This window comes from Geotrypetes seraphini, chromosome 5, assembly GCF_902459505.1.
Source record: "Geotrypetes seraphini chromosome 5, aGeoSer1.1, whole genome shotgun sequence".
NCBI classification, from domain to species: Eukaryota; Metazoa; Chordata; class Amphibia; order Gymnophiona; family Dermophiidae; genus Geotrypetes; species Geotrypetes seraphini.
Window position 1 is genome coordinate 181,401,045 of NC_047088.1, and position 26,081 is coordinate 181,427,125.

At 42.6% G+C, this 26,081-nt stretch overlaps 1 protein-coding gene across 1 annotated transcript in view; it reads left to right on the forward strand.

The window, feature by feature from the left end:
• STAT4 (signal transducer and activator of transcription 4) overlaps nucleotides 1-26,081 on the forward strand; it is a 134,592-nt gene that overhangs the window by 6,076 nt on the left and 102,435 nt on the right. Inside the window, 1 exon segment of the mRNA XM_033945797.1 lies at nucleotides 23,481-23,579. Coding sequence (XP_033801688.1) covers nucleotides 23,481-23,579 — 99 coding nt within the window.

The window sequence follows — 26,081 nt, forward strand, 5'->3', positions numbered from 1 at the left end:
TTTACATTGAGTTACATTAGGGTCTGCTTAGACAGGCAGATTTACAATTATTTGTCAGAATTACAGATTTGTTATTTGAAGTACAGAATAACAGAGTTTCAATTATTTATCAGCTTTATTTGAACTAGACAGAGGATGCGGAAAGAGGGGAAAAAAGGGGGGAAGGCCTCATAAGGGGGCCGGATTGGGGAGAAATTGTCAGGGGGGGGAACAGTTTGGGTCTTGTTTGCGGAATAGGTAAGTTTTAAGTGATTTTCTGAAACCGAGGTAAGTGGGGGCCTCTAGTATCATTTGTGCTAGCCATGGGTTCAGCTTGGCAGCTTGGAAGGCGAAAGTTCTATCAAGGAATCTTTTGAAGTGACAAAGTTTGGGTGAGGGGAAGGCGAACAGCTGAATACGACGGGATTTCTTGTTGGTGCGGTAGAGGTTGAAGAGAACACAAAACAAGAAACAAGTAAAAATAAACAACCAGACCTGAACGTAGTGATGCAAGATGTGAGGTCTCCAAATTTTTCTTGTAGGAAAAACAATTTAAGTAGAAAGGAGAGAGATGCGGTCAACCAGTTGAAAAAGGGCGAGTATTATATGTGCTTTCCTTTCTTGGACATTGTATGCACGTTAAGCACTCTATTGGTTCTAAAAATTTTTGCACAGCATAAGCCACTTGACCAAATGACCATCAGATTGTTGTTCATCCTATAAAAGGCAATAATTATTTAATTAAAAGTGAAGCCTTGGGAAACATCAGGTCTGTTTGTTTATTTTTACTTGTTTCTTGTTTTGTGTTCTCTCTTTTTTTAGATTATTGTTTTTTGAACATTTTGGTTCTCTTCATTTTTTGTGTCTTTCCATGCACTAGCACCATTTTTTCTAATTTCAACCAAAAAAGAAGGTGTGATTTAACTAATGTATGGGGAGAAAAAGACCTCAGTAGTCAAGGACAACATTTATAGCTCTCTCAATTTGTTCAACAATTTGACTCCATTCTCATTTATTGATCAAAATACTCCCCTTAATTTTGTGCTTAAAGTGTCAATGTCGTGACAATGTTTTACATTTTATAAATCACTTTCAATATAACCTGTAACTATTAGTTCCAACATTTCAATGTAATCAACAGGATCCGAAAGGAGCATTTATCTTCTTTGTCAAAAATCCCAACAGGGCCACCATTTCACCAATAGGCTTTGCCAGGGGAAATTATAATGTGCTAAAATTTAGAATAAAAATGCATAAAATCAGTATCTTGATAAGAACAGGGAACAAAAAAATAATAATTACAATTACTTAGGGCTCCTTTTACAAAAGGTGCGCTAGCGTTTTTAGTGCACGTACAGGATTAGCGCGCGCTACCTGAAAAATTACCGCCTGCTCAAGAGGAGGTGGTAGCAGCTAGCCCGTGCAGCATTTTAGCACGCGCTAAAACCGCTAGCGCGCCTTTGTAAAAGGAGCCCTTACTCTTAGCAAACTGGACATCGTTTTTGGTTGGATGTCTTAAGTGACTTGTTTAAGGTTTCTGTCCCTTTTGCGATTTGGTGGGGGTTTTTTTTTTTCTATTTTCTCTATTAATAGCCATGTGCTAATGAAACCATTAGTGTATGGCCATTTTTCAAAATTACCATGTGAGCACTTACTGCCACCCATTATTCAGGCAGTAAAGGCTCCTGTGTTTATCCCATAGCTAACTAGTTGGTACGCAGTAATGTAAATATGCCAACTAGTTAGCACAGGAACGCCAATCTCCACCCCTGACACATACCCTCAAAAAAATTAGAAAAATTATTTTTCACGCAGTTAGCATGTGCAGATTTCAAAGTTACTGCAGAATGCCTAAGTATAACCCATGGTTCTCTATTTTTTCTGTAACTTTATAGAACCTCCAAGATACAATGAGTTACAATAATCCAGTTGGGATAGGATTAAACCCTGGACAATCAACACAAAGTGTTCTTCTCAAAAATAAGACTGAAAGTGGTGTAATTCTTTTAACTTAACAAAAAAAAAATCTTTTTTTTTGTGAGAGAACTTATTTAAGCTTCCAAGATTATACCTAGGATTTATGTGATACGTTCTATAGGCAAAAAAAAAAATCATTTGGACTTAGTGGAATTATATGGAATTCTCATGTTTACCTTGCCAAAGGATTTTTGTTCTATTGGTGCTCAGTTTAAGTATTTTGGACTTGAGTCCAGTCTTTAATTTTACATATACAGTTTTTTTTATAATTAGGAAAGAATGATTCATATTTCCACCAAGAGGTACTAAAACAAAAATATTAGCGTAGGAGAAAAGGGATTGCCTCCTGCCAATTCGTCTTTGGAAGGTCTGGGGGGAGGGGGGTCTGAGGATGTGGGACAGGAGGGGTCCAGAAATGTTGGGGATGTGAGGGAATGGGGGGTGTCCAGGGATGTCAGGGGGAGAGGTTTAAGGCTCCAGGGCTCATTTGATCCTGGCAGGGGGAATCCCCATCAGCTGAGCTAGTAGGAATCTCTGAAACCAGCTCAACTGATGGGGATTCTTCTGCCGTGATCAGCTGAAGGCAAGCCCTCTATGTGCTGTTCCCCCCCCCCATCTTTGGGTGTTGGGAGGGGGGTCATGACCACTGTGGGTACAAGGGGGGTCATGCCTTAAATCCTCCAGTGGTCATCTTGTCAGTTTGGTCACCTTTGGGGTACTTAGACATGTTTTACTTTAATCTATGTCCTGGTGTGTAAGTTCATAGAAACATAGAAACATAGAAATAGACGGCAGATAAGGGCCACGGCCCATCTAGTCTGCCCACCCTAATGACCCTCCCCTACCTTTGCCTAGTGAATAGAGCCCACGTGTCGATCCCATTTGGCCTTAAAATCAGGCACGCTGCTGGCCTCAATCACCTGCAGTGGAAGACCATTCCAGCGATCAACCACCCTTTCAGTGAAAAAGAATTTCCTGGTGTCACCTCGTAGTTTCCCGCCTCTGATTTTCCACGGATGCCCTCTTGTTGCCGTGGGTCCCTTGAAAAAGAAGATATCTTCTTCCGCTACGACGCGGCCCGTGAGATACTTGAACGTCTCGATCATATCCCCCCTCTCTCTGCGCTCCTCAAGCGAGTATAGCTACAGTTTGTCTAACCTTTCTTCGTACGGGAGATCTTTGAGTCCCGAGACCATCCGGGTGGCCATTCTCTGAACCGACTCCAATCTCAGCACATCTTTGCGATAATGTGGTCTCCGGAATTGCACACAGTATTCCAGGTGGGGCCTCACCATGGATCTATACAATGGCATAATGACTTCCGGCTTACGGCTGACGAAACCCCTGCGTATGCAACCTAGGATCTGTCTTGTCTTGGATGAGGCCTGCTCTACCTGACTGGCAGCCTTCATGTCCTCACTGACGATCACCCCCAAGTCCCGTTCTGCTACCGTTCTTGTTAGGATCTCACCATTAAGAGTATAAGTCTTGTATGGATTATGGTTGCCTAGGTGCATGACTTTGCATTTTTTGGCATTGAAGCTGAGTTGCCAGGTCCTAGACCAGCGCTCCAGTAGGATGTCCTGGAAAAGTTTTCCAGTTCCACCTAGGATGTCCTGGAAAAGTTTGATTATTGCTTCAGAATATCCAGGTGGAAGCCCGCCTGATTCCCACCCATATCATACTTCCCAATACGTCCCTTTGAGCTCAGGATGCATAGCAGATTAGAAGTACTACTGAACATCTAGAAAGTTTATTCTGATTATCAGCACTTGGACGCCCCTGCTATTAGGACCTGCTATGAAGGAACATAGGCACCTACTTTCCTTTCTAGAATACTAGCATAACCAGGTTCCTTTGAGTTGGGCACATGAACTCAATACTAGTTATAGGGCTGGTATTAATGCTTGTGCCTAAAAGTCAGAGATACCGTGTAATTTATAGTATCCTATAAGCTATATGCATGTGAGACCCCCCAGGCTCCAACCCCATGTACACCTATCATGGAAATAGCTGCTTTTGCCAAATGCAGGATAGCATTTGCGTGCCTATTTGGCATTATGCAGTTTGTATTCTAAACATTTATAATATTCTATTCTATTCATTACACTTTTATACCACATTCTACCGTAAGAAATAGGTCCTGAAGTGGTTGACAAATTTAGTAAAGCATACAATAAGTATTGCAAAACAGTACTCATATAATGGAATAGGAAGAAATCAGTTCAGGACAATGATCTACCAAAATAAAATGACAAGACTACGACAAAAAAGATCATAAGAATCAGTGGTTCTAATCGTAATTGTGAGAACATTCCATGTGGCAGCAGTTAGCCTCTTTTTTATGGAACTGACTTTTACATGGTTAAGGGGCTGGAGGAGTTGCCCTACAGCAAGAGATTAGAGAAACTGGGCCTCTTCTCCCTTGAAAAGAGGAGACTGAGAGGGGACATGATCGAAACATTCAAGATTCTGAAGGGAATAGACTTAGTAGATAAAGACAAGTTGTTCAGTCTCTCCAAGGTCAGATCATATCAGATCATAGGTCCATCTTGCCCAGCGGTCCGCACCCACGGCGGCCCATCAGGCCTATTGCCTGAAACAGTGGTCCCTGACTAATTTTTTAACTTACCTCTACCTCTATTCTTATCTGTACCCTTCTATCCCTTTGTCCTCCAAGTACCTATCCAAAGCTTCTTTGAAGCCCTGTAGCGTGCTTCTGCTTACTACATCCTCCGGCAACACATTCCATGTATCCACCACCCTCTGTGTGAAGAAGAACTTCCTGGCGTTTGATCTAAACCTCTCCCCTTTCAATTTCTCTGAGTGCCCCCTTGTACGTGTGGTTCTCCTTAACTTGAAAAGTCTGTCCCTGTCTATTTTTTCTATACCCTTCATGATCTTGAAGGTTTCTATCATGTCTCCTCTAAGTCTCCGCTTTTCCAGGGAGAAAAGCCCCAACTTTTTTAGTCTGTCTGTATATGAGAGGTCCTCCATGCCCTTTATTAGTTTAGTTGCTCTTCTCTGGACTTTCACAAGTACTGCCATGTCCTTCTTGAAGTGCGGCGACCAGTCCTGGTCGTGATACCCTTTTTAATGATACCCGACATTTTGTTAGCTTTCCTTGAGGCTGAGGCGCACTGCGCCGACGCCTTTAATGTTGTGTCCACCATCACTCCCAGGTCTCTTTCAAGGTTGCTTACCCCTAGCGGTGAACCCCCCATTTTGTAAGTGAACATTGGGTTCTTTTTCCCTATATGCATGACCTTGCATTTCCCTATGTTGAAGCTCATTTGCCACTTTTCGGCCCATTTTTCCAGTGTTGTCAGATCTTTCTGGAGATCTTCGCAGTCCTCCATGTTATTGACCTTGCTATATAGCTTGGTGTCGTCCGCAAATTTAATAACCTCACATTTTGTTCCTGTCTCCAGGTTGTTAATAAATATATTGAACAGGAGCGGTTCCAGTACCGACCCCTGCGGAACTCCACTCGTGACCCATTGCCAGTCTGAGTAATGGCCCTTTACTCCAACCCTCTGCTTCCTGTCCGCCAGCCAGTTTTTGATCCATCGGTGGACCTCCCCTTGCACCCCGTGGTTCCATAGCTTCCTTAGCAGTCTTTCGTGTGGCACCTTGTCGAAGGCTTTTTGGAAGTCAAGGTAAATGATGTCTATGGATTCCCCTTTATCCACCTGTCTTGTTACCCCCTCAAAGAAGTATAATAAGTTCGTGAGGCATGACCTGCCCTTGCAGAAGCCATGCTGGCTCGACTTTAGCTGCCCATTCTTTTCGATGTGTTCCCAGATGCTGTCTTTAATCAGCGCTTCCATCATCTTTCCCAGGACCGAGGTCAAGCTCACCGGCCTGTAGTTTCCCGGGTCTCCCCTTGAGCCTTTTTTGAAGATGGGCGTGACATTTGCTATTTTCCAGTCCCCCGGAATCTTTCCAGTTTTTAAGGATAGGTTGCATATTTGTCGAAGTGTCTCAGCTATTTCATTTCTTAGTTCCTTGAGTACCCTTGGGTGAAAGCCGTCCTGACCTGGTGATTTGTCGCTCCTTAGCCTGTCTATCTGCCTGAGGACATCCTCCTTGCTCACCTCTAGTTGGTCCAGATTTTCATCCTGCTCTCCTTTTACGATCTCCTCGGGTTCCGGAATGTTGGTTGTGTCCTCCCTCGTGAAAACTGACGTGAAGAACTCATTTAACCTGTCAGCTATCTGTTTTTCCTCTTTTACTGCTCCCTTTCTGTCCCCATCATCCAAGGGTCCCACTTTCTCCCTTGCTGATTTCAGACTATGTTGAAGCCTCACTTGTTCTCTCAAGCATTTTTTGTGGATGTCTGAGTTTTCAGGTACTGCTGGAGGCCTCAGCACACTTTTTCCCCCACTCTTTCACTGTACTATATAGACTGGAGTTCTTTTCTGAGACTATTGTAAATCGCCTTGATGGTTCTCTGAAAGGCGATTATATAAGCATTTTAACAAACATAAACTATTAAGCACTGACTTACGTATAGTCAGCAGTGCAAGTTAAGCAGCAGCACTGAATTTGTAAATACTGAGCCAGTTGAATATCGGGCCCTCTGTATCTACTCTCGCTTTCAGTGACTCAATGCACCCTCGTACTTTGCCATTACCACAAATGTCATTGTATGCTTTGCAAATTTATGTACGCACTGTGGAAATTTTCGGACAGTGCTAGTTCTGTACAATGAATGTCATCACCCTTAAAAAAACCAAAACAACCTTTTCTCTGGGCAGGTTCAAAATTTGGGGTTTGGGGGCTTTCCTTCTCTCTCTTGCACCCCGTTGCTTGATCTGAATCAAATCTAATAATCAAAAAGCAAACATGACACATTTTGTAATGAGAGCGCCACAGTATGACACTTAACACCCACAGGAAATCCGTGGTCCTTTCTGTTAATGCAGTTTATTGGTGCAGTGAATTAGTTGAACTCTTGCTAACCCTTTCGACTACCATTCAGAAGGAAAATGAACAGCCTGTGTGAAATCAATTTAATGGGGGTCTCTCAATACAAATGATACTCGAATAGAATCCATTTCAGGTTCATCTGAGAGAGCTAAATGAGAATTATACTGTGCTTCCCGCTAAGCAGAGTATAGTCAGTCCACAAAAGAGTACAAATGACTTTTTCTTTTCAGTACGCCCGGCAATTGTGTAGTTGGTAATCTAGTTCAAGCATTTCAAATTTCCTTTCCTTCCAACTGCCCTCCCCAGTTATTGTTTGTGAGATTTTTCTCACCTCAGTTTTTCCCCTGCGTTTACCTTACTGCAGTCTTAAAATAAGGAAATTCCTGTCACTAACATTTCCACTATTCATTTAGGTAATGATGGATGAGGCATAGAAGGAACAGAAATTATGTGTATGTGCATAGGGGATGAGTTTGGGGGGGCAGAAATAAAGTTAGAACCATCTGTGCACAATCAATGGACCTTACCTTTAGAAGGCCATATAGGAGAGAATACAGAGTGGTGGTACAGATACACAAAGCTTCAAAAAAGTGTTAAGTCAACCAACAAGAAAACAACGGCTAGGCTCTGATACATTCTTAGACAAGGAAACTGAGCAGGCTAGGTGGTCCTTACCTGCTACTATTTAATTTTTCCTGCCTTTATCCTGGGTATCTATTTGGAGATTTATTTATTTATTTAAAAGATCTTTTAACTGTCTATAACTAGGCAGTTTTACAAAAAACAATCATATAAAATAAGAAACATACAGCACCTATAATACAAATAACAACAGGTCCTTCATATCGGCATGCATGTATGTGATATCATCATGTAAATATCCACTTGTGCGTACAGGTTCTCCAGACATGGCCCCAAGCTCATGGCCTTCCAAAACCTGGACAAACTACCAACAGATATCTTCCTACTTGGGGCCATAACACCAATAATGCTTCATAACATTCATTCCTACTAGAACACAAAACACAGATAAACCCACGCAAATACAAGACCACAAACTAAAAGGCCTAATATTCACAAACAAATTCCTAAAATGCCAGACTCTGCATGTAGTACAACATCAGAGAAATACAAAGAAATATATTTATTCCTTAACAGTGCAAAATATAGACAGCAGATGTAAATTCTGGAAACTAACATATTTCAATCATTAAATTGAAAATAAAATCACTTGTCCTATCATTGTTGTCTGGTGATTTTATTTTTCTACTCATCTTTTCCCATTCTCTGATTGCACTTCTGTGCTCTAAACTCTATTTACAGGACTGTCTTATTCATTTGCTGTTTTTCTCTCCTCCATGTTCTGCCCTGCACCCATCTTTGACATTACCTTTTTTGAACTTTCTTCCATTTTTCTGCTTCCTCCTCAAATCTATCTACTTTTCCATGTCTTCCCTTCCCATCTATCCATGCGTATTATCTCCTCCCTCTCTCTGCCCTTCCCCACCATCCATGTGTGCCATCTCCTCCCCTATTCCCATCTATCCGTAAACAGCATTTCTTCCATTTTCTTCCCTTCCCCACTCCTCCCCTTCCTTGTTCTCCCCTTCCTTTCTCTCCTCATCTCCTTCCCCACCCATCCCATCCCCGTACACCATGTCCTCCCTATCTCTCCCCTTTCCCTCCATCCCTCTGTACCATCTCCTCCCTCTATTTCCCTCTCCTATGGTCTGACATCTGTCTTCTACCTTTCCCCCTCCTAAGGTCTGGGATCTTTATTCTCTTTCCCACAGTCTGGCATCTCTCTCCCCTCCTTCCTTTCCCTCCTCTCCCCTTTGTGGTCTGGCATCTCTTTGTCTTTCCCTTCCCCTCCCTCTGCCTTAGTCTGGAACCTCTACCTCCTCTTTCCTTTCCCTGGTCGGCCATCTCTCTCTTCCCTCCTCCCCCTTTCCCCATCCAGTGGTCTTAACATCTCACTCCTTCCCTTCCTCCCCCTCCTGTGGTCTGGTATCTCTATCTGCCTCTTCTCTTTATTCCCCTGGAGGTCTGGCATCTTTTCTTCCCTTTCCTCCCAATCCCGGCAGTCCAGCATCTCTTACCCTCCCCATGCAATTCCTCCCCACCCCTCACTGTGGGATCCGGTGCTTGCTCACCATTCTCCCAGCGTTGTTGCTCTAACTCTTCGGCCATAGGCAGCGTGATTGAAGTAAATATGCTGCCTCCGGAAAACCCAGAAGCTTTCTCTCTGTTACTGCTTCCCACCTATGCGGGGCCAGGAAACAGGAGCAGAGGAAAAGCTTCCAGGTAGGGGATTGCAGGGGACTCTGGATAGGTGTGCGTGCCTTGCAATGACTGCTGTAAGGTTTCCAGATGTCCGGTTTCCCCAGACAAAAATATCAAAATAGAAAAGCCACTCAGACTTCCTAGAGAGTCCTCAAAAAGAGGACCTGTCCATGGAAATCTGGACATCTGGTAACCCTCAAACTGAACCATTTTGAGTCTTTAGTCTATGGAAACATTGAAGGCTTTTTGAAAGTAGAATGCATCTAAAAGTGATTTAAATCTTGGAAATGAAAGTTCGGTACAGATGTGTGGTGGTAGATTGTTCCAGAGAAACAGGGTGATGAAAAAATAGGCAGCAGTACATTATGGGCTAATCTGGGTGGTGGAAGAACTAATCCATTAGAATTTAGGGAGTGCGGTGTTCATGATGGTGTGTAAGGAATAGATATGAGTTAACATTGAAAATGTTTACAAGAGGCTGCTAAAAAGTTCTCAGCCAAGAAGAGAATGATGTGGAGCCATAAAGCTTACAATTTATTTCACACTTTTCTTGACACTTCCCTTTTTGTTTCATATCATTGAAATGAAAAGTGTCAAGAAAAGTGTGGAATAACTTGTAAGTTTCATGGCTCCACATTATTCTCTTCTTGGTTGGGCTGAGAACTTTTCAGCTGCTCCTTGTATTATGATGTCATAATGCCTCATCCTACCAATGCCTAAGAGCCAACCTCATTGGTGATGTCACAATGGCTTAGTTTCCCTATAGTTGTGCCCATTTACTAGGTGCATTTGCCTCATTGAAATGAAAAGTGTTGAATAACTTGTAAGTTTCATGGCTTCACATCATTCTCTTCTTGGTTGGACAGAGATCTTTTCAGCAGCTCCTCATAGCTTGGGCACTAAGATCAACACAACATCTATTGACTATCCCTTCATTAAAAATAATAGGGACCACGAGATCTACTATTTTCTCAGTTATAGCACCCCAGCTTTGGAACAATTTACCAATATATATTCGTAATGAATCTTCTTTAGAAAATTTCAAGTGTTCCTTAAAAAGATTTTTGTTCAAGGACGCATTTGAAAAATAGACAACATAATTTTACAAATCACCAAATTTCTTAGATCTTAATCAGATTTATGCATAGATTATAAATTTATCTTTTTGTGTGTGTGTGTGTGTTACCTACCATATGTGTTCCCCCCTAAATGTTTCCTTTCTTCTTTAAATATTGTAGTTCACCCCCTTCACCTTCCGTACCAGTCATGTATTAGAATGTATAGAATTTGAATGTAATCGTATAAAGAGTTTTGTTTTGCCCCCCCCCCCCATTTTTTATGTTCAAATGTTTTTATTACAAATAACAAATAACAAACAAAAACAGATAGCATTGTCAGGAAATAATATTGTAAACACTCCCCCTCCCTCCCTTCCCATCCCTCCCCACCCCAAGAGTCCAATGCCACAGTAAAATTGAGAGTGAAAAGTAAATCTATTGATTCAAGAGTCTACTTCGAGCATATGGTGTGAGGTCCTGCCAGAAGCATTCCCAGGTCTGACGAAATCCACGACCCGGCCCATGATCCAAGTCTCCCACCAATCTTTGCTCCAGCGTAGCATGAATTATCATCAAGGCTCTCCATTGAGCATTGGAAGGAGGATCTCGGGACAACCAGTTAGTAAGAATTGCTTTCTTTCCCATCAAAAGCACTCTAGTGATAAAAGCTGTCATTCCCTTAGATTTAGGCGTAGCTATATTGTAATATCCGAATAGTGCTCTCGGTTGTGGAAGCCAACGCCTCCCCCAAAGCATCGTAATATAATGACCAAGATGTCTCCAAAACTGTTGAATTTTGGGGCAGGTCCAAAACATATGTCCCAATGAAGCATGAGCCTGAGCACATTTCGGGCAAGAATGAGATGTAGTTATCCCCATCCGGGCTGCACGTTCTGGTGGAATATAGAGTTTCAAAACAAATTTCAACTGCATTTCCCAGTGGGTGATATTAGGAGACACCTTCTGGATATTCTTCAGTACCCGCTGGAGCTGGTGGGCCGTTAGCGTGCATTGCAAATCTTCAGCCCATGCTGCCGCTAAAATGTCCAAATTAGGGCCAGATTGACCGTCTCGAATCCCCACTATGTGAAACCGTAGAGGAATGCTCTGTTGTGCAGAAAGGCTAAAGAGTTCCGAAAGAGCCTCCCTGCTATCTTCCGCAAGATGGATCATTGGGAGAGACTGAACGTAATGTCGGATTTGGTAATATGCAAACAGATCCTTTGGCTGTAATTCAAATGCTTGCTGCAATTCTATAAAAGTTGCTAGTCTCCCCTCCTCCGAAAACAAGTGAAATAGATATTGAAGTCCCTGAGCACTCCATCTCTGATAGGTAGTATTTTGCATTCCAGGTTGAAAGGCTCCATTGCCCTGGATGGGTAAATATAAGGAAACCCCAGAAGACAATTTTGCAGATTTACAAACCCACTTCCATGCGTGCCGAGCTGGCGCAAATATCGGATAGTGGGACACCAAAGAACGCATTTGTGGATCCGCCACATGTAAGAAATAGCTCACATGAAACGGAGCCAACAAAGACAACTCCAGTGGCGTAGCAGTAAAATCAGATGTCCCCCTAAACCAATCATTAATATGTCTCATCTGACATGCCATAGAGTATCAACACACAATCAATAAACCATAACCCCCCCTATCCCTAGGTAAACACATCCTAAGGAATGACATTCGGGATCGCTTACCACCCTAGAGGAAGCGTCGTAAACCTTTAGTTAATCGTGCATTATGTGTATAAGATAAGAGCAGAGGCAGGACCTGAAAACGATATAACCATTTGGGAAAAAGCACCATATTAAAAAGAGCTACCCGTCCCGCTACTGTAAGGGGAAAAGTGGACCAGTTTTGTAAACTATGTAAGGTGTCATGTAGCAATGGGGAAATATTGCTATCATAAAGAGACTTAAGGTCTCTAGGGATCCAAACACCCAAATATCGAATCGAGGTCACTGCCCATGTAAAAGGAAAGTGTCCCCTCCATGTCTGTTGCAATGTCACTGGACTGGCCAATGCAACAGATTTCTGGTAATTCAAGGTGAAGCCTGAGTAAAATCTATATTTGTTAAGCGCCTGCAAAAGTTTTTCAACAGAGTGATGGGGGTTAGTGAGCATAAATAATATGTCATCTGCAAAGGCTAACACTTTTAATGAGTGATCCCCAAAGTCCACCCCTACAATATCAGAGTCCAGAGATACTGTGCGAAGAAATGGTTCCAAGTAGAGCAAAAATAATAAAGGGGATAAGGGACACCCCTGACGGGTACCTCTTTCAATTAGTATAGGTTCAGTAATAATGTCATTAACAAGTATTCTCGCCTTCGGTGTTGAGTATAACGTACGTAACGCTGTCGCGTACCAACCCGAAATTCCAATAAAGTTCAACACTTTAAATAGAAACGTCCAATCGACTTGATCAAAGGCCTGCGCGGCGTCCAAGCTAAGTAACAGCATCGGGGTATCATGAAATTGTGTATGAGCCAACGATAACGCATTGAAGCTTTTGACATTGCGTACATAACAAAAATTTAATAAAACTTGAAACTTGATTGCGACTTGGTCCTTGCTCATTTATTTTTTAGTTGTGCTTAACAAAAGCAGTATGATTTTGATCCACGGTTTTATATTAATGCATTTTTAAAATTTGTGAATACATTTATGGGATCATATCATGCATTGTATTTTACTTATGTATTGTTATTTTTATGATTATTTTTTTATTATTTAATGTTGGGTTGAATTTATTTCAAGAAAGACAGTATAAACATGTAGCCCAACCTTACTGGCAGCCCAGAAATGATTTCTTTTTTGCAGCGAATCATACTCTATACTGCACTGATGCTCTTTGATTAATATCTCCTAAAATTACCCCGTAGAATTCTATGACAAATATCCTTCTAACGAGTTGTACCATAATAGTTTAACATAACATAAAATAAAAAATGGTTTTGGTTAAATGGCGGCGTTATACTACCCTTTTTTACGAGCACATAGTGCGGGTTTTAGCAGCGGCAGTAATTGCTCCGACGTTCATAGAATTCCTATGAGCGTTGGAGCAGTTACCGCCACTGCCGGCGCTAAAACCTACGCTATGCATTCGTAAAAGAGGGGGTAGATTAGAAAACCAGGGAATTTGATTAGGGCTTTATTGATTCATTTGGTATTCTAATCCAATGTCTATCTAATAACAAGCTTTGAAATACAATTCCCTAGAAATGTCCAGATACCTCTTATTGTAATCCGCATAGAACTGAAAGGTTACAGAGGAATAGAAGTCAATAAATGTAATGTAATTCTTTCTGAAAGACTCTGAACAAAAATATATTGGTGTCCTATTACTGTGTGGCAAAATCAGCAAAGTTATGGCGCAACCATACCTTCAAAGTGAATTCAACTACCGCTGAATAAGCACAGATGCCAAAAGAAAGTGAACAAACTCTCACTAATGTTGGTAACATTAGTTTGGAAAAGGTAGATATTTACAAACTTATGGCATCTGGGATCACAACACTTTACTGTCACACTAACAGAACTTATTTTGTTAAGGTCTCATTACTCGAAGAATATAATTTTTTTTACTTGTATCCCAAAGAAAGCCTTACTATTTCATATAAAAGAGAATTAAATACTCAAACATCCTTTTAGAGTAATAGTATCAGAAAGCTTTAGAGGCATTGAAGATCAAATTACAGGTAGTCCCTGGATTAAGAACAGTTTCCATTTTGTAAACCGTTCTTAAGTTGAATTTGTATGTAACTCAGATCCTAGCATTCTTCCCACTTCCTTGAGGCCCCTCTTGCATCCCTTTCCATCTATCCCACTATTCCCTCTCCACCACCACAGTCAACATTTCTCCCTCTCATCTCTCTCTTCCCCATTCATCTCTATCTCACTCTTCTCCCACTACAATCTAATATAATAAAACGCTAGGCTGCGCATGCGCACTTCCTATGTGTGCGCCGGTTTTCTGTGAGCTGTAGCGACACATAGGAAGTGCGCATGCGCGGCTTACGCTCTGTCCTGTACCCTGTTGAAAGACGCAGTATCTCCCTTACACTAACTTTGCCGTCGCCGCCTCTCCGCTCTCTCTCTTCCTTCCCCCCCCCCCAAGGCGGATGGCCAGCGGCTTACGCGCATGCGCTGGCTTGGCGCACCAGAGGACAAGATGAAGGGGGTGCGGAGCAGCGCTGGCGGCGGCAGTGTCCGGTAGGGAACACGTCCATAAGTCCCCCCTCCCGCATCAACTGCTGCTGCTCCTGTTTGAAACGGCCTGCTGAGGTTTGCAGCCGGCTGTAGCGAACCTCGCAGGCCGCTCTCCACATGGAGCACGTTCACTCTGACACGATTGCATCAGAGGGAACATGCTACCATATGGAGAGCGGCCTGCGAGGTTCACTACAGCCATTCATGAACCTAAGCAGGCCGCTTTGAACAGGAGCGCCAGCGGCGGCAGCAACCATGGGTGGATGGAGGGAGGGGAAGAACGGGAGGGGAAGCGAAAAATAAGGGCTATGGAGCAGGCAGGAAAGAGGGCTGCTTTGGGGGGAGGGGTGTGCTGGGGCCAGACAGCAATCGGGGGGAGGAACAGATGGGGGGCCATGAAGCAGGCAAGCATTGCACAACAGGGGGAAAGGGGGCTGCTTTGGGGGGAGAGTTGTGCTGGGGGCAGACAGCAATCGGGGGGAGGGAGGAACTGAAGGGGGGGCCACGAAGCAGGCAGGCATTGCACAACAGGGGGAGAGGTGAAAGGGGGCTGCTTTGGCAAGCAGGGGGGGCCAGGGAGACAGACAGAAAGAAAGACGCACATACAGGGGACCTGGGAGAGACACAGACACAAAGAATGACAGACAAACAGCGTCCAGGGAGAGAGACAAATAAAAAAAACAACAACACACCATACATACAGACATCTACTCTAGCACCCGTTAATGTAACGGGCTTAAAGACTAGTGTCCAATAATTCTCTCTCCCTCTCTGTGCCCAACAATTCTCCTCTTTCTTCATTTCACCATGTGCACCATCTCTCTTTCCCTCTCACTCAGACACCTAATTCTCCCTTTCTATTCCCTCCTCCACCTCAGCATCTCTTTCCCTCACTCAATTCTTCCATCCTATGGCCCAAGTTCATGCTCACTCATTCCTTCTATCCTTTGTCCAAGATTGTGCTCCCTCCCTCCTGAGTCCCAATGCACCCCCTTTCCCCCATGTCCCAACGCGCCTCTCTCTCTCTACCTTCCTCCATTCGTGTCCCAGGTTCACGCACCCTTCCCACAGGTATTTACCTTCTTCTGGCCAGCTCCCTCCTCCTTCCAGCTGCAGTCGTTTCTCTTGACAAAAGCCACGGGCAGCGGCTCCTGTGTGCGGCTTTTACAGGCTGACCCAGAAGCCTTCCCTCTGACAATTAGGACACCCAAGTGATGACTTATGATGCTTTTTAAACTTCTTTATTTTTTAATTATGAGCCCCATAGTACAGTATGGCATGGGGCATATTTGGGGACAGAGAGTAAGCATGTCCAGTGCTAATTGAAGCTACATCACTCTTCACTAACCAATTAACACGTGTTTAACTCAGAAGCCCTTATCGGCTAGATATAGGTGTCATAAGGGCTTCTGTGCTAATGGCCATGCACCAACAGGGACATTAGTGGGTGGCCATTAATTGACGAAATGAAAAATGTAGCCATTTTACAGCCATGCTAAAAGTGACCTCAGCACATGGAAAACTCATATCCTAGTCATAGTGCAGTCCATGTTTTAGTGCAGCTTGGTAAAAGGTTCCCTTAATGATTTAATAAAAATAAACAGAATGCTTTTAGTAAGAACATCAGGAACAAAAGGTGATAAAGAATTCTCAGATTGGAACAAAAATATGTACAGTAATCCAGCTCTTCTGAGAACAAAGGACACCAGTCATTTCTATGCCCTGCACCCAGCCATGAGTGATCAAAATATACCAATAACCCCTAAGCTGATTACTTTTCTCATGTAATAAACTCGGTATTTCTCATAACTGCTTCTCAAAAATGACACAGGCATGACGCCTGTTATGTAGGTCAAGAGAAAGTACCAAAACAGTTTTGTTTTCCTGTGCTTCTGATCGGATGCTGCTGCCTAAGGGGACACACCAGCGTTTCAGAACGGCAGCCTGATGCTGTTGAGCGCATGCATGCTTCTAGTGTAGGAAAAGCCCAGATTTTATGCAACAAATGATGAGCAAAACAACCCACCCAACCAAAAGTATGTAGGAGGGGAGGTATATCTTTTGTTTTGGTATTATTCCTGATGGTAATGAAGGATGGGGGAGGGAATTTTTATCTTTTCTATAGATACTGATTGATTATAAGTGTTTGGTTAATTATCATTATTTGCATAAAAATTGTATTGCACTTTTTGTTGCCATTAAAAACTAAATAAAGTTAAAAAAAAAAAAAGTATGTAGCTCTTTGCAAAAGTTTGTGTAAATTCCATGCTGTTTTCCTGATCTTTACCTACTATTTTATTTGTTTTCTTTACAAGTTTTACGTTCCACTTCTCCGACAATTCAGAATAACAGTAACAACAAATTGACAGGCAGACACAGACTCTCAACACTGATGGCCAACCCTGCACGGTACTGAGATCTAGCAACAGTGGGAAGCAAAAACATTATGGGCCCAATATGTAAAGGATTTATGAGTTATGGGTAGCAACAGGGCAGATTTAGAGTAAGGGAAAAAGTTATGAGGTTAGCACATTTTCAGAATAAGGCTCTTTAATGTAGGCAAATGAATGGGAGGCCTAAATATATATGCATACAGAACTATGGCCCCCTTTTGCAAAGGTGATCGTCACTGCGGGCCGCTGTAATTGCTCCAATACCCACAGTGATTCAATGGGCAACAGATCAACAGCTGCTCCGCGCCTTTGTAAAATGGGGATATGTCAGAAAAGTGGAAGTCTGAATATAGACTTTTTTGCAAAAACATCTAGAGCTTATGACACATTTTACAAATGCAGGGCAAAATGTGTAAGCATATTGTAAAACTGATATATCTCCACCCCTAAACTAAAATGTCGAAAAGCCCATCAAACACATATGCCATGAATGTTAAAAGTTGCAATGTGACACATATAAATAGAGAAGTATACCCAAGGGTATCCACAAAGCTGAAAACAGCCCATATTAACTCACACCATCATGCCTTGCCCCCCAAGGACAAGTACAAAGCAACCTCGAGATCCCCACAGCTCCCTGGTATCCATTAAGGGCTACAGGGGAAAACATCTAGCACCCCCCTGTGGTGGCAAAATAAAATGTATAGTGCTGAGTGCAAAATGCTGAGCATTGCAAAATGTTTAGCACTGAACATTTTGCACCCAGCACTACACATTTCCTTCCACCATTGATTGTGGCTTGAGGTGAATGAGGCAGGAAAGTCAATTGGTCACAAATTTATATTTGGGTGAAAAATTCAGTTGGTCTCTTTTTCCCTTAAAATGGAAAAGTCTCTGGTGAGTTGTTTTTTAAAAAATTTTTTTTATTGATTTTTAATCAAAAACAGTGTCATACAAAACATATTACACATATTACACTATTATCTATACAGGTAACATAAATATCACTCAATAATTTCATTTTCCTGCATATAATAATATCATAATATATCCTAATATTTAAAATGCACTCCTCTTGAAGTGGGGTTATATGTTCTCTCAGGGTTTCCTCAGCTGGTATCATGCTTGTTGCAGGTTTCCAGGTCTCGCTGTCTTGTCAGGTAGAAATTTAAAATGGCAATCCATGGACTTTTCTGCCTCTTTTACCTCAAGCTCCAACCAATCGGGTATGATGACTTCCTATATAAACACAAACTGCAGACTTCACAGCATACCCTGAAAAAAGCCACAGCATGATGGCTGAAACGTTGGTTCTAACTGACAAGACGCAGCGAGACCCAGAAACCTACAATAAGCATGATGCCAGCTGTGGGGAATCCATTTCAGGGAGAGGATGGTGGATGCCTGGAATACCCTCCTAGTAGAGGTGCTGCAGATTAAAACAGTGATAGAATTCAAAGACATGTGAGATAAACATAGAGGCTTCCTCTATAATAGTGGTTTTCAACCAATGTGTCCCTGGGGGAGGTATGTCACAAAAAATTTGGTGTAGACAGCAAGCCTGTGTTTCCTTTATAACCAATCACTATCTGCAAGCTGGTGTGATCACCCTGAAAAATGCCCCTGCTGTACAGCAGTGGTGGTAGATTTTTCAGGTGGTCACTGAAATTTCAGTTTGTGGCTAGCACAGACTGAGCGGGAGAAGCAGGAGGTCCTTTGCCCAAGGGGAGGGGGTATCATATAAAAGGAGTGTGATGAGGGAATTCTTGGTCTTTGGTGAACTCTTTTACTCCTGCCAAAATCCCATGTTACTGAGGAGGAAGACAGACATTATTTGGATTGGACACAAAAACTAAAGACATGAAGGGACATAATCGAAAGGAACGTCTAAATCCATTTTCATCTAAGTCGCAAGTCGTCCAAAGTAAAAAAAGAGGACACATTTTCGAAAAATTTGTTAAAATTTTTGTTGTTTCAAAAATTGTCTAAGTATACGTCCTGCCATTCTGATCGTCCAAGTCCCTAAATCGTCCATCTTTATACTACATTTTCGAACAACTTTTCATCCAAGTCAAAAACGCCTAGAATAAGCCCTGTTAGACGTGGGAGGGGTTTGCAAAGTGATGGACTGAACACCCAGACATGGCACCTAAATAGTGGGGTACCTTACAGGGCACTGCTGTGAACTTCACAAAAAGTATGCCATTTCTTCATCTCACTACAGCTCCCTTATAGATCATGGTGAGCCCCCCAAACCACCTCCAGAATCCCCTAGACCCATTTATCTACCACCCCAATAGCCCTTATGGCTGCAGGAGCCACTTATATGCCAGTTCAAAAGGGTTTTGGGTGTGTATAGGGGAGTGCACAAGTTTCAATATCAATGCAGTGATTACAAGGGCTCATGAGCCTGGGTCCTCCTCTCCATGGTTCACTAACCCACCCCCAAGACCACTTAAGCCACCTCTGTGCAGCACGACTAGGCTTTCCTATGCCAGGCTGACAGGTGATGATGTTCTGGAGGCACAATTTTCAAGTTGTGATTAATATTTTTATGGGGTTGGGGGGTCGGAGATCACTGAGGTAGTGTGTGGGGGTCTGTATTTTGTGTTTGTAGTGCTTATCTGGTCACTTTAGGTGGGTTTTTGTGACTTAGACCAGTTCCTGCTGAACAAGAACGTGCGCTAATAGGGCTAGTCTCAGTTTTGGTGCTGGTCTTTGACCAGAGGGCCGCCATGTGAGCAGACTGCTGGTCATGATAGACCACTGGTCTGACCCAGCAATGGCAATTCTTATGTTCTTTAAAAGGTCTAAGTCACAACGTCCAAGTTCCGTTGATCCTATGCTGTATAACTTTTGGTTATACATGCAGTACGATTAAGTCTAAGCCTGCCCACGTCCCACCCAAATCCCACCCTCGACATTCCTCCTAACACGCCCTGTTTAGCTATGGTCGTTCAGCGGAACTATGAAGGCCTAGGTCGTTTAGAAATACATCCAAAACCCAGTTTTATTATCGGCACTTGGATGTTTTTGACTGATGATCGTCCAAGTGCTGACTTAGGCTGATTTTTGGACGTTTTTCTCTATCGATTATGAGCCCCATATTGTTCATTTATTTGTTTGCTCATAGACTCCTGAGGAATAACCATTATGGTGTCGAAACACTGGCCGTGTTGAGTCAGTCGTATTTGCCCAGAACCTTTTACACAAATAAAAGATCCCATTTGAAACATCTCTCCATCTCTACTTTGTACTGTTTGGTGTGTGACATAAATGCATGGAGGGGCATTTTCAAAACATACGTCTAAGTCTGATTTGGACATATGGCACTAGATGTCCAAAGTTGGCAATAAGAAAATGCCTATTTTTAAAAGGCAAACCACCATACGTCAAGAAATATACACTAAATATTTTTAAAATCATCTATCTGGATGTCCAGGCCATTGGGTCACCCAGACCGCCAGGACATCTATCTTTATACCACATTTTCAACCAAAATTTCACCCATGTCCCAAATGCCCAGAACAAGACCATTTGGATGTGGGAGGGGCCAGTTCTGTAATGGACTGGCCACCCAGCCATGGCAACAGAGCAGTGGGACACCTTAGAAGGCATTGCTGTGAGCTTCACAAAAAGGGTGCCAGATAAACATCTCACCAGAACTCCCTTATGGGTTATGGTGAGCTCCCCAAAACCCACTCTCACCTGTCTTCCACTACCAATAGTCCTTGTGTCCGCAGGTGGCACCTATATGGCAGTGGAGTAGGGTTTGGGGGGTTTTGGTGGGCTCATATTTGCCACCATGAATGTAGTGGTTAGAGTGGCTTATGGGACTTGCAACTCCCCTCTATGGTTCACTAGCCCACCCACCAGGCTACATAAGACATCTGTCTGGAGCTCTACTAAGCTTTCCTATACCAGGTGCTGATATTCTGGAGACAGGTATGTACGCTTGTATTCTGATGTTTGTGGGTATGTGGGGGTCAGTGAGCATGGGGGGAGTGTGGGGGTGTCCTACCTTAATGCATGCAGTAGTCATCTGGTCAGTTTGGGCACCTTGGTGACAATCAGACCCTTCTAAAACCTATAAGTTCTGTCTAGGATGTCTTGCAAAATGTTTGATTATCGCAGCAAGATATCCATATCTTACCCGCCCTTGAGACTGCCCAAAGCTCGCCCATAACATGCCTCCACCATGCCCATCTCGTGCTCTGAAAGTACGGAGGTTGGAACACCTCGCTGGACGTACAGAAAGACAATTTTGATTTTCAGCACTCAGATGTCCTGGCAATTAGAACGTCCAAGTGCTGATTTAGGAAGCTTTTTGGGCGTGCATGTCTTTTGATTATGAGCCCCATATTGTCTATCCGGTGTGTCATATAAACGAACATTGTCTGTCAGATGTATCACGACAGAAGAAAGGTTGAGAACCACTGCTCTATAGAAAGAGGATGGAATAAAAGCAAAACAAATAATCTTCACACTTTAAACAAGGCATAGAGGGATGTAAGCTGCACAGGTACATTGTGGCTGCCTTATTCGGCAGACTGTTTGAACCCTACAAGTCATTTGCAATGTTACTATGTAAATACTGTATTTCTAATAAAGGCTGTTCTGAAACCAAAGTTGCAGAGATGGAAAAAAATTAGTGTGGCATGACTTACAATTTCCTGTTCAAATCACGCCTTAGGAGTTAAAAATGAAACGTCAAGGTAGTCCAAGAAGAGCAGGATAGCATGAAGGTTAAAAGCATAAAGTATAGTGCTAATTGATCTGCTTCAAGCTTCTACAGTGACACTTCACCATATTTTCTATGATACAACACACAAGACTATTTTTTTTCTGTGGTGGCCCCGACACTATGGAATGCGCTTCCATGTCATATCAGGAATGAAACCTTATTGATATATAAAACAAATCTAAAGACTTTTGCCTTTACCTCTGTTTTCCTTTTTTTTTTTTTTAATATAATATTTTTTTCCCTAACCCTCCTATATATCTTTTGCTTTTATAATTGAATTTTTCAGTATGATGTATTGTTCTTTTCTCCCTTTGGTTTTAAGCTTATATTTTTATGCCTAAATATGATAGGTGGGATATCAAATATACAATATACAAACTAACTTAGATGAAAACATTATAAAAAAAAAAAAAAGAAAAAGAAAGTGTCTTAGAGCAACCTATAGAAACAATATTCAGGTAACAGTTTTACATGATAAATGTGTTTACCACACAATAAACACCTCTCACTATTTATCATGTTTAAGATGTGGATCAGTGTCCTGCAAACATTTTTACTCAGCAGCCCAGTAAACTCTGGGCCGCAGCTGTAGGGCACCCGGAAATGTGCAGACATCATCCCGTCGACATCTGTGCATGTGCAAAGGCCCTCCAGATGGGGCCCTGAGCCACCAGTGGGGGTGCTGGAACAGGAGAGGTAAGGAGAAGAAGCGCGGGTGCTGGCTAACTGCCTACAGGACATGCCTCTTGCCAAGAGAGGCACATCCTGTAGGCAGTCATCTGGCACCAGCACCTCTCCTCTTCGCCAGTGTCCCACGGCACACTCGGAATCTCACCATGGCACCCTTGTGTGCCATGGCACATAATTTGCGATACATTGATGTGGACAGATGGCATCATCACATCCAGTACAGATGTTATTGTAGGTGCCTATGCAAACATGTAAATGTATATGCAAATGAATAAAGATTAGCTGTTCAGCATTCTATCGCTATGTGTCCTATGGGCCAGATTTTATTAACGGCACTGAGCAGGAGCCATTCAGGAAACTGCTCAACTTTGAGCAGTAGTATCAAAGCGTGCTCCTGCTCGGTACCGCTCATCGGCTGAAGCCGGAACTCATGGCAGCGACCAGCCGGGTTAGCAGTGGGGCAGGAGCGTGGAAAGTTCGCTCCTGCCTGCTATACCTCTGGACCACCAGGGATTCCAACGGCAGAGGAGGTACAATGGACAGGCCAGAGAGGGGGGACAGGGTGCAGAGCCTGATGGCTCAGCGGAGGCTTGCAATAAGTCTGGAAGGGGATTGGGTGGGCACTGGGCGCTGGCCCGAATATAAACCGGGATCCCCATTTTTGGCCCCAAAGTTCCAGTTTATATTCAAGTATATACGGTATTTTATTTTTAGTATTTATAGCCTAGGTGGGTTGCATTCAGGTACTCAAGCATTTTTCTTATCTGTTCCGGTGGGCTCACACTCTTATCTAATGTACCTGGGACAATAGGGAATTAAGTGATTTGCCCAAGGTCACAAGGAGCAACATGGGATTTAAACTCACAACCTCAGGGTGCTGAGGTTGTAGCTCTAACCACTGCACCACACACTATGCCATACTATATACTGTTTCAATATTTTTTTCTTCTGAAATTGTCTATTGCCTATGTTTAGATCATTCTTTCTGTACACTGCCTTGGGTGTAGTTCTTCCCTTTTTTTACCTAGTGTCTCGGTTGGTCTGTAAGTCTGTTGGTCTTAACTACTGTTTTAAAATTTTTTAACATTATTTTTTTTTCAATGTTGTAATTAGCTTAGTAAAAATTAAATTAAGCGATTCATCAAATTAAAATAAAACTTGAAACTTGAAATAAATAAAACAACCTACTAACAGCTTACTTTTTTTCAGGGAAAATATCATGGCAATCCAATGCATATGGCAGTGATTGTTTCAAACTGCCTCAGAGAAGAGAGGAGGATCCTGGCTGCGGCTAGCATGCCTGTGCAGGTATTTTACTGCATTGCTCATTAGGAGTATGTAGGGCAAAAGCTTTCATTTTGTTTAGTTTTATATGTTGTGAGAGGGATTTTTAATTTGTTTGGGGGGGGGTTCAAGGCAATGTCATCAATAGTGTGCTCAATTTTGCCACAGTATTGTGTTACAATAGTGTGCATCATTTTAAAATAGTGAGTACTATTTTGCAACAGAGAATACTGTTTTAAAATAGTACTCACTATTGTGAAACTATGCACACTATTGATTATAGAAAAAACCCAACATTTTAAGAGAGGTTTCCTGTTGTTTGGGGATAAAAATGACATGAAATAAAATGGCAAATATAATTGATATCTCCCATGTTGTATCAAATAAATATACCTTCTTTCCAACATCGCATCTCCTTTTGATCTCCCAATAGTTACAATTCCCAGTCCCCCCCCCCCCCCCAAATATCACCCTTCCCTCTGATCTCTTCAACAGTCACAAACTCTTTGCAATTCCCTCAGACTTCTCCTCTCCTTCAGATCTCCCAGCAGTCACAATTCCTTTCTGATCTCCCGCTGCTCTATTCTCCCCTAAAAGTCACAACCCCTTTCCAACCCCCCCCTTCCCAGCAATGTCACTCACTCTGATCCTCCCCAACAGTCACAAGTCTGTGACTCACAACCACTTCTGATTCCCTCTGACATCATTTTTCCTTCTGTTCCAATATCCCTATCAACAGTCATGATCGTCTTCTGACACCATCCAACATTCTGCCCTCCCCCCTAAAAGAATAAGCTCTATCCCTCACAGGCCAACCACCCCCCAACTCTCGATCCTTCTCCATCTGAAAACTATTCAGTGTCTCCATGATGGTCCAGTGGTACCCAGGTTTCAATTGAGTCCCTCTGCTGCTGCCTAGGAATGTACCAGGATCCAAAATGGCCACCATGAATCACAGCAGTAATGCCAGAATATGACCACTAGGGCAAGAGTTGGGAGTCCTCAGGGTCTTTTTTTCATAATGGGACAAGGCAGAATTCAGAGGCCCTTGGAACCTTATATTCTCAAGGTTCCTCCAAACAGGCTCCTTAACAATGGAGAGCAGGTTCTCAAGGCCTTGGCACAGAAGTGTTTAAGAGCGTGTTTAAAGTAGAGACTGGCTATTTGAGTGAGGCCTTTTTGTGTGTACAATTCTACTCGGATAGCAAGAACCTCAGATAGTATGCTACTACTGCTTCTTTCACCAACTGAAGTTAAATTGGAAAATACCAGAGGTTTCTTCTATATGGGTACCCAATTATGGAATTCTTTCCTACTTGATCTGTGTGTACCGAAAGGCCTTATTTTATTATGATTTCTTATTAAGATGTGGCTTTTCATCAGGCCTTTTGAGTGTTATGTGTACTTAATCACAGGTGGTTTTTTTTTTAACATAATAACATAGTAAATGATGACAGATAAAGACCTAAGAGGTCCATTCAGCCTGCCCAACTATACATGCTCCATAAATTAATTATTTAGTTTAAATGATCTTTTTTCTTTGATATTTCTGGGCCAGAAACCCAGTGCCCTGCCCAGTAGTGTGCTTAGGTTCCATCTACTGGAGTCTCCATCAAAGCTCACTCCAGCCCATCTTAACCATCCCAGCCATCGAAACCCTCCCCAGCCCATCCTCAACTGAATGTTCATATACAGGACACAGGCGGTGCAAGCCTGCCCAGTACTGACCTTGGTTCCTTCAATGTATACACATTATTTTCTGATTAGAGATCCTCTGTGTTCATCCCACGTTTGTTTGAACTCCACCATCTCCCTCGGGAGCGCATTCCATATATCAACCACCCTCTCCGTAAAGAAGAATTTCCTAACATTACTCTTGAATCTACCACCCCTCAACTTCAAATTATGCCAACTGGTTTTACCATTTTCCTTTCTCTGGAATAGATTTTGTTCTACGTTAATACCTTTCAAGTATTTGAACGTCTGAATCATATCTCCCCTGTCCCTCTTTTGCTCTAGGGTATACATATTCAGGGCTTCCAGTCTCTCCTCATACGTCTTCTGGCGCAAACCTCCTACCATTTTTGTCGCCTTCCTCTAGACTGCTTCAAGTCTTTTTATGTCCTTCGCCAGATGTGGTCTCCAAAATTGAACACAATACTCCAAGTGGGGCCTCACCATCAACCTGTGCAGGGTCATCAGCACCTTCTTTCATCTACTGGTCACGCCTCTCTCTATACAGCCTAGCATCCTATGCAGGCTGTATAGGATTTTTAATCTACGTAGTATCACCTCACAAAGATAGGAGAGTGCATTTTACATTGGCTAGTTATTAATTAACTGACTTTTTTTCTTGTAATTGATAGCATCTGGTTAGTCTTATGATCTTGGTGGTTATTGTATAGTTGTTTTGATTTAATTTCTAGTGTGTATTTTATTTTATTTATTACTGTATTTTGTGTTTAGTGTTGTAACTGGACTTGGGCTATAACAGGGAAGTTGTGATGTAAGTATGGGCTAAGCAGG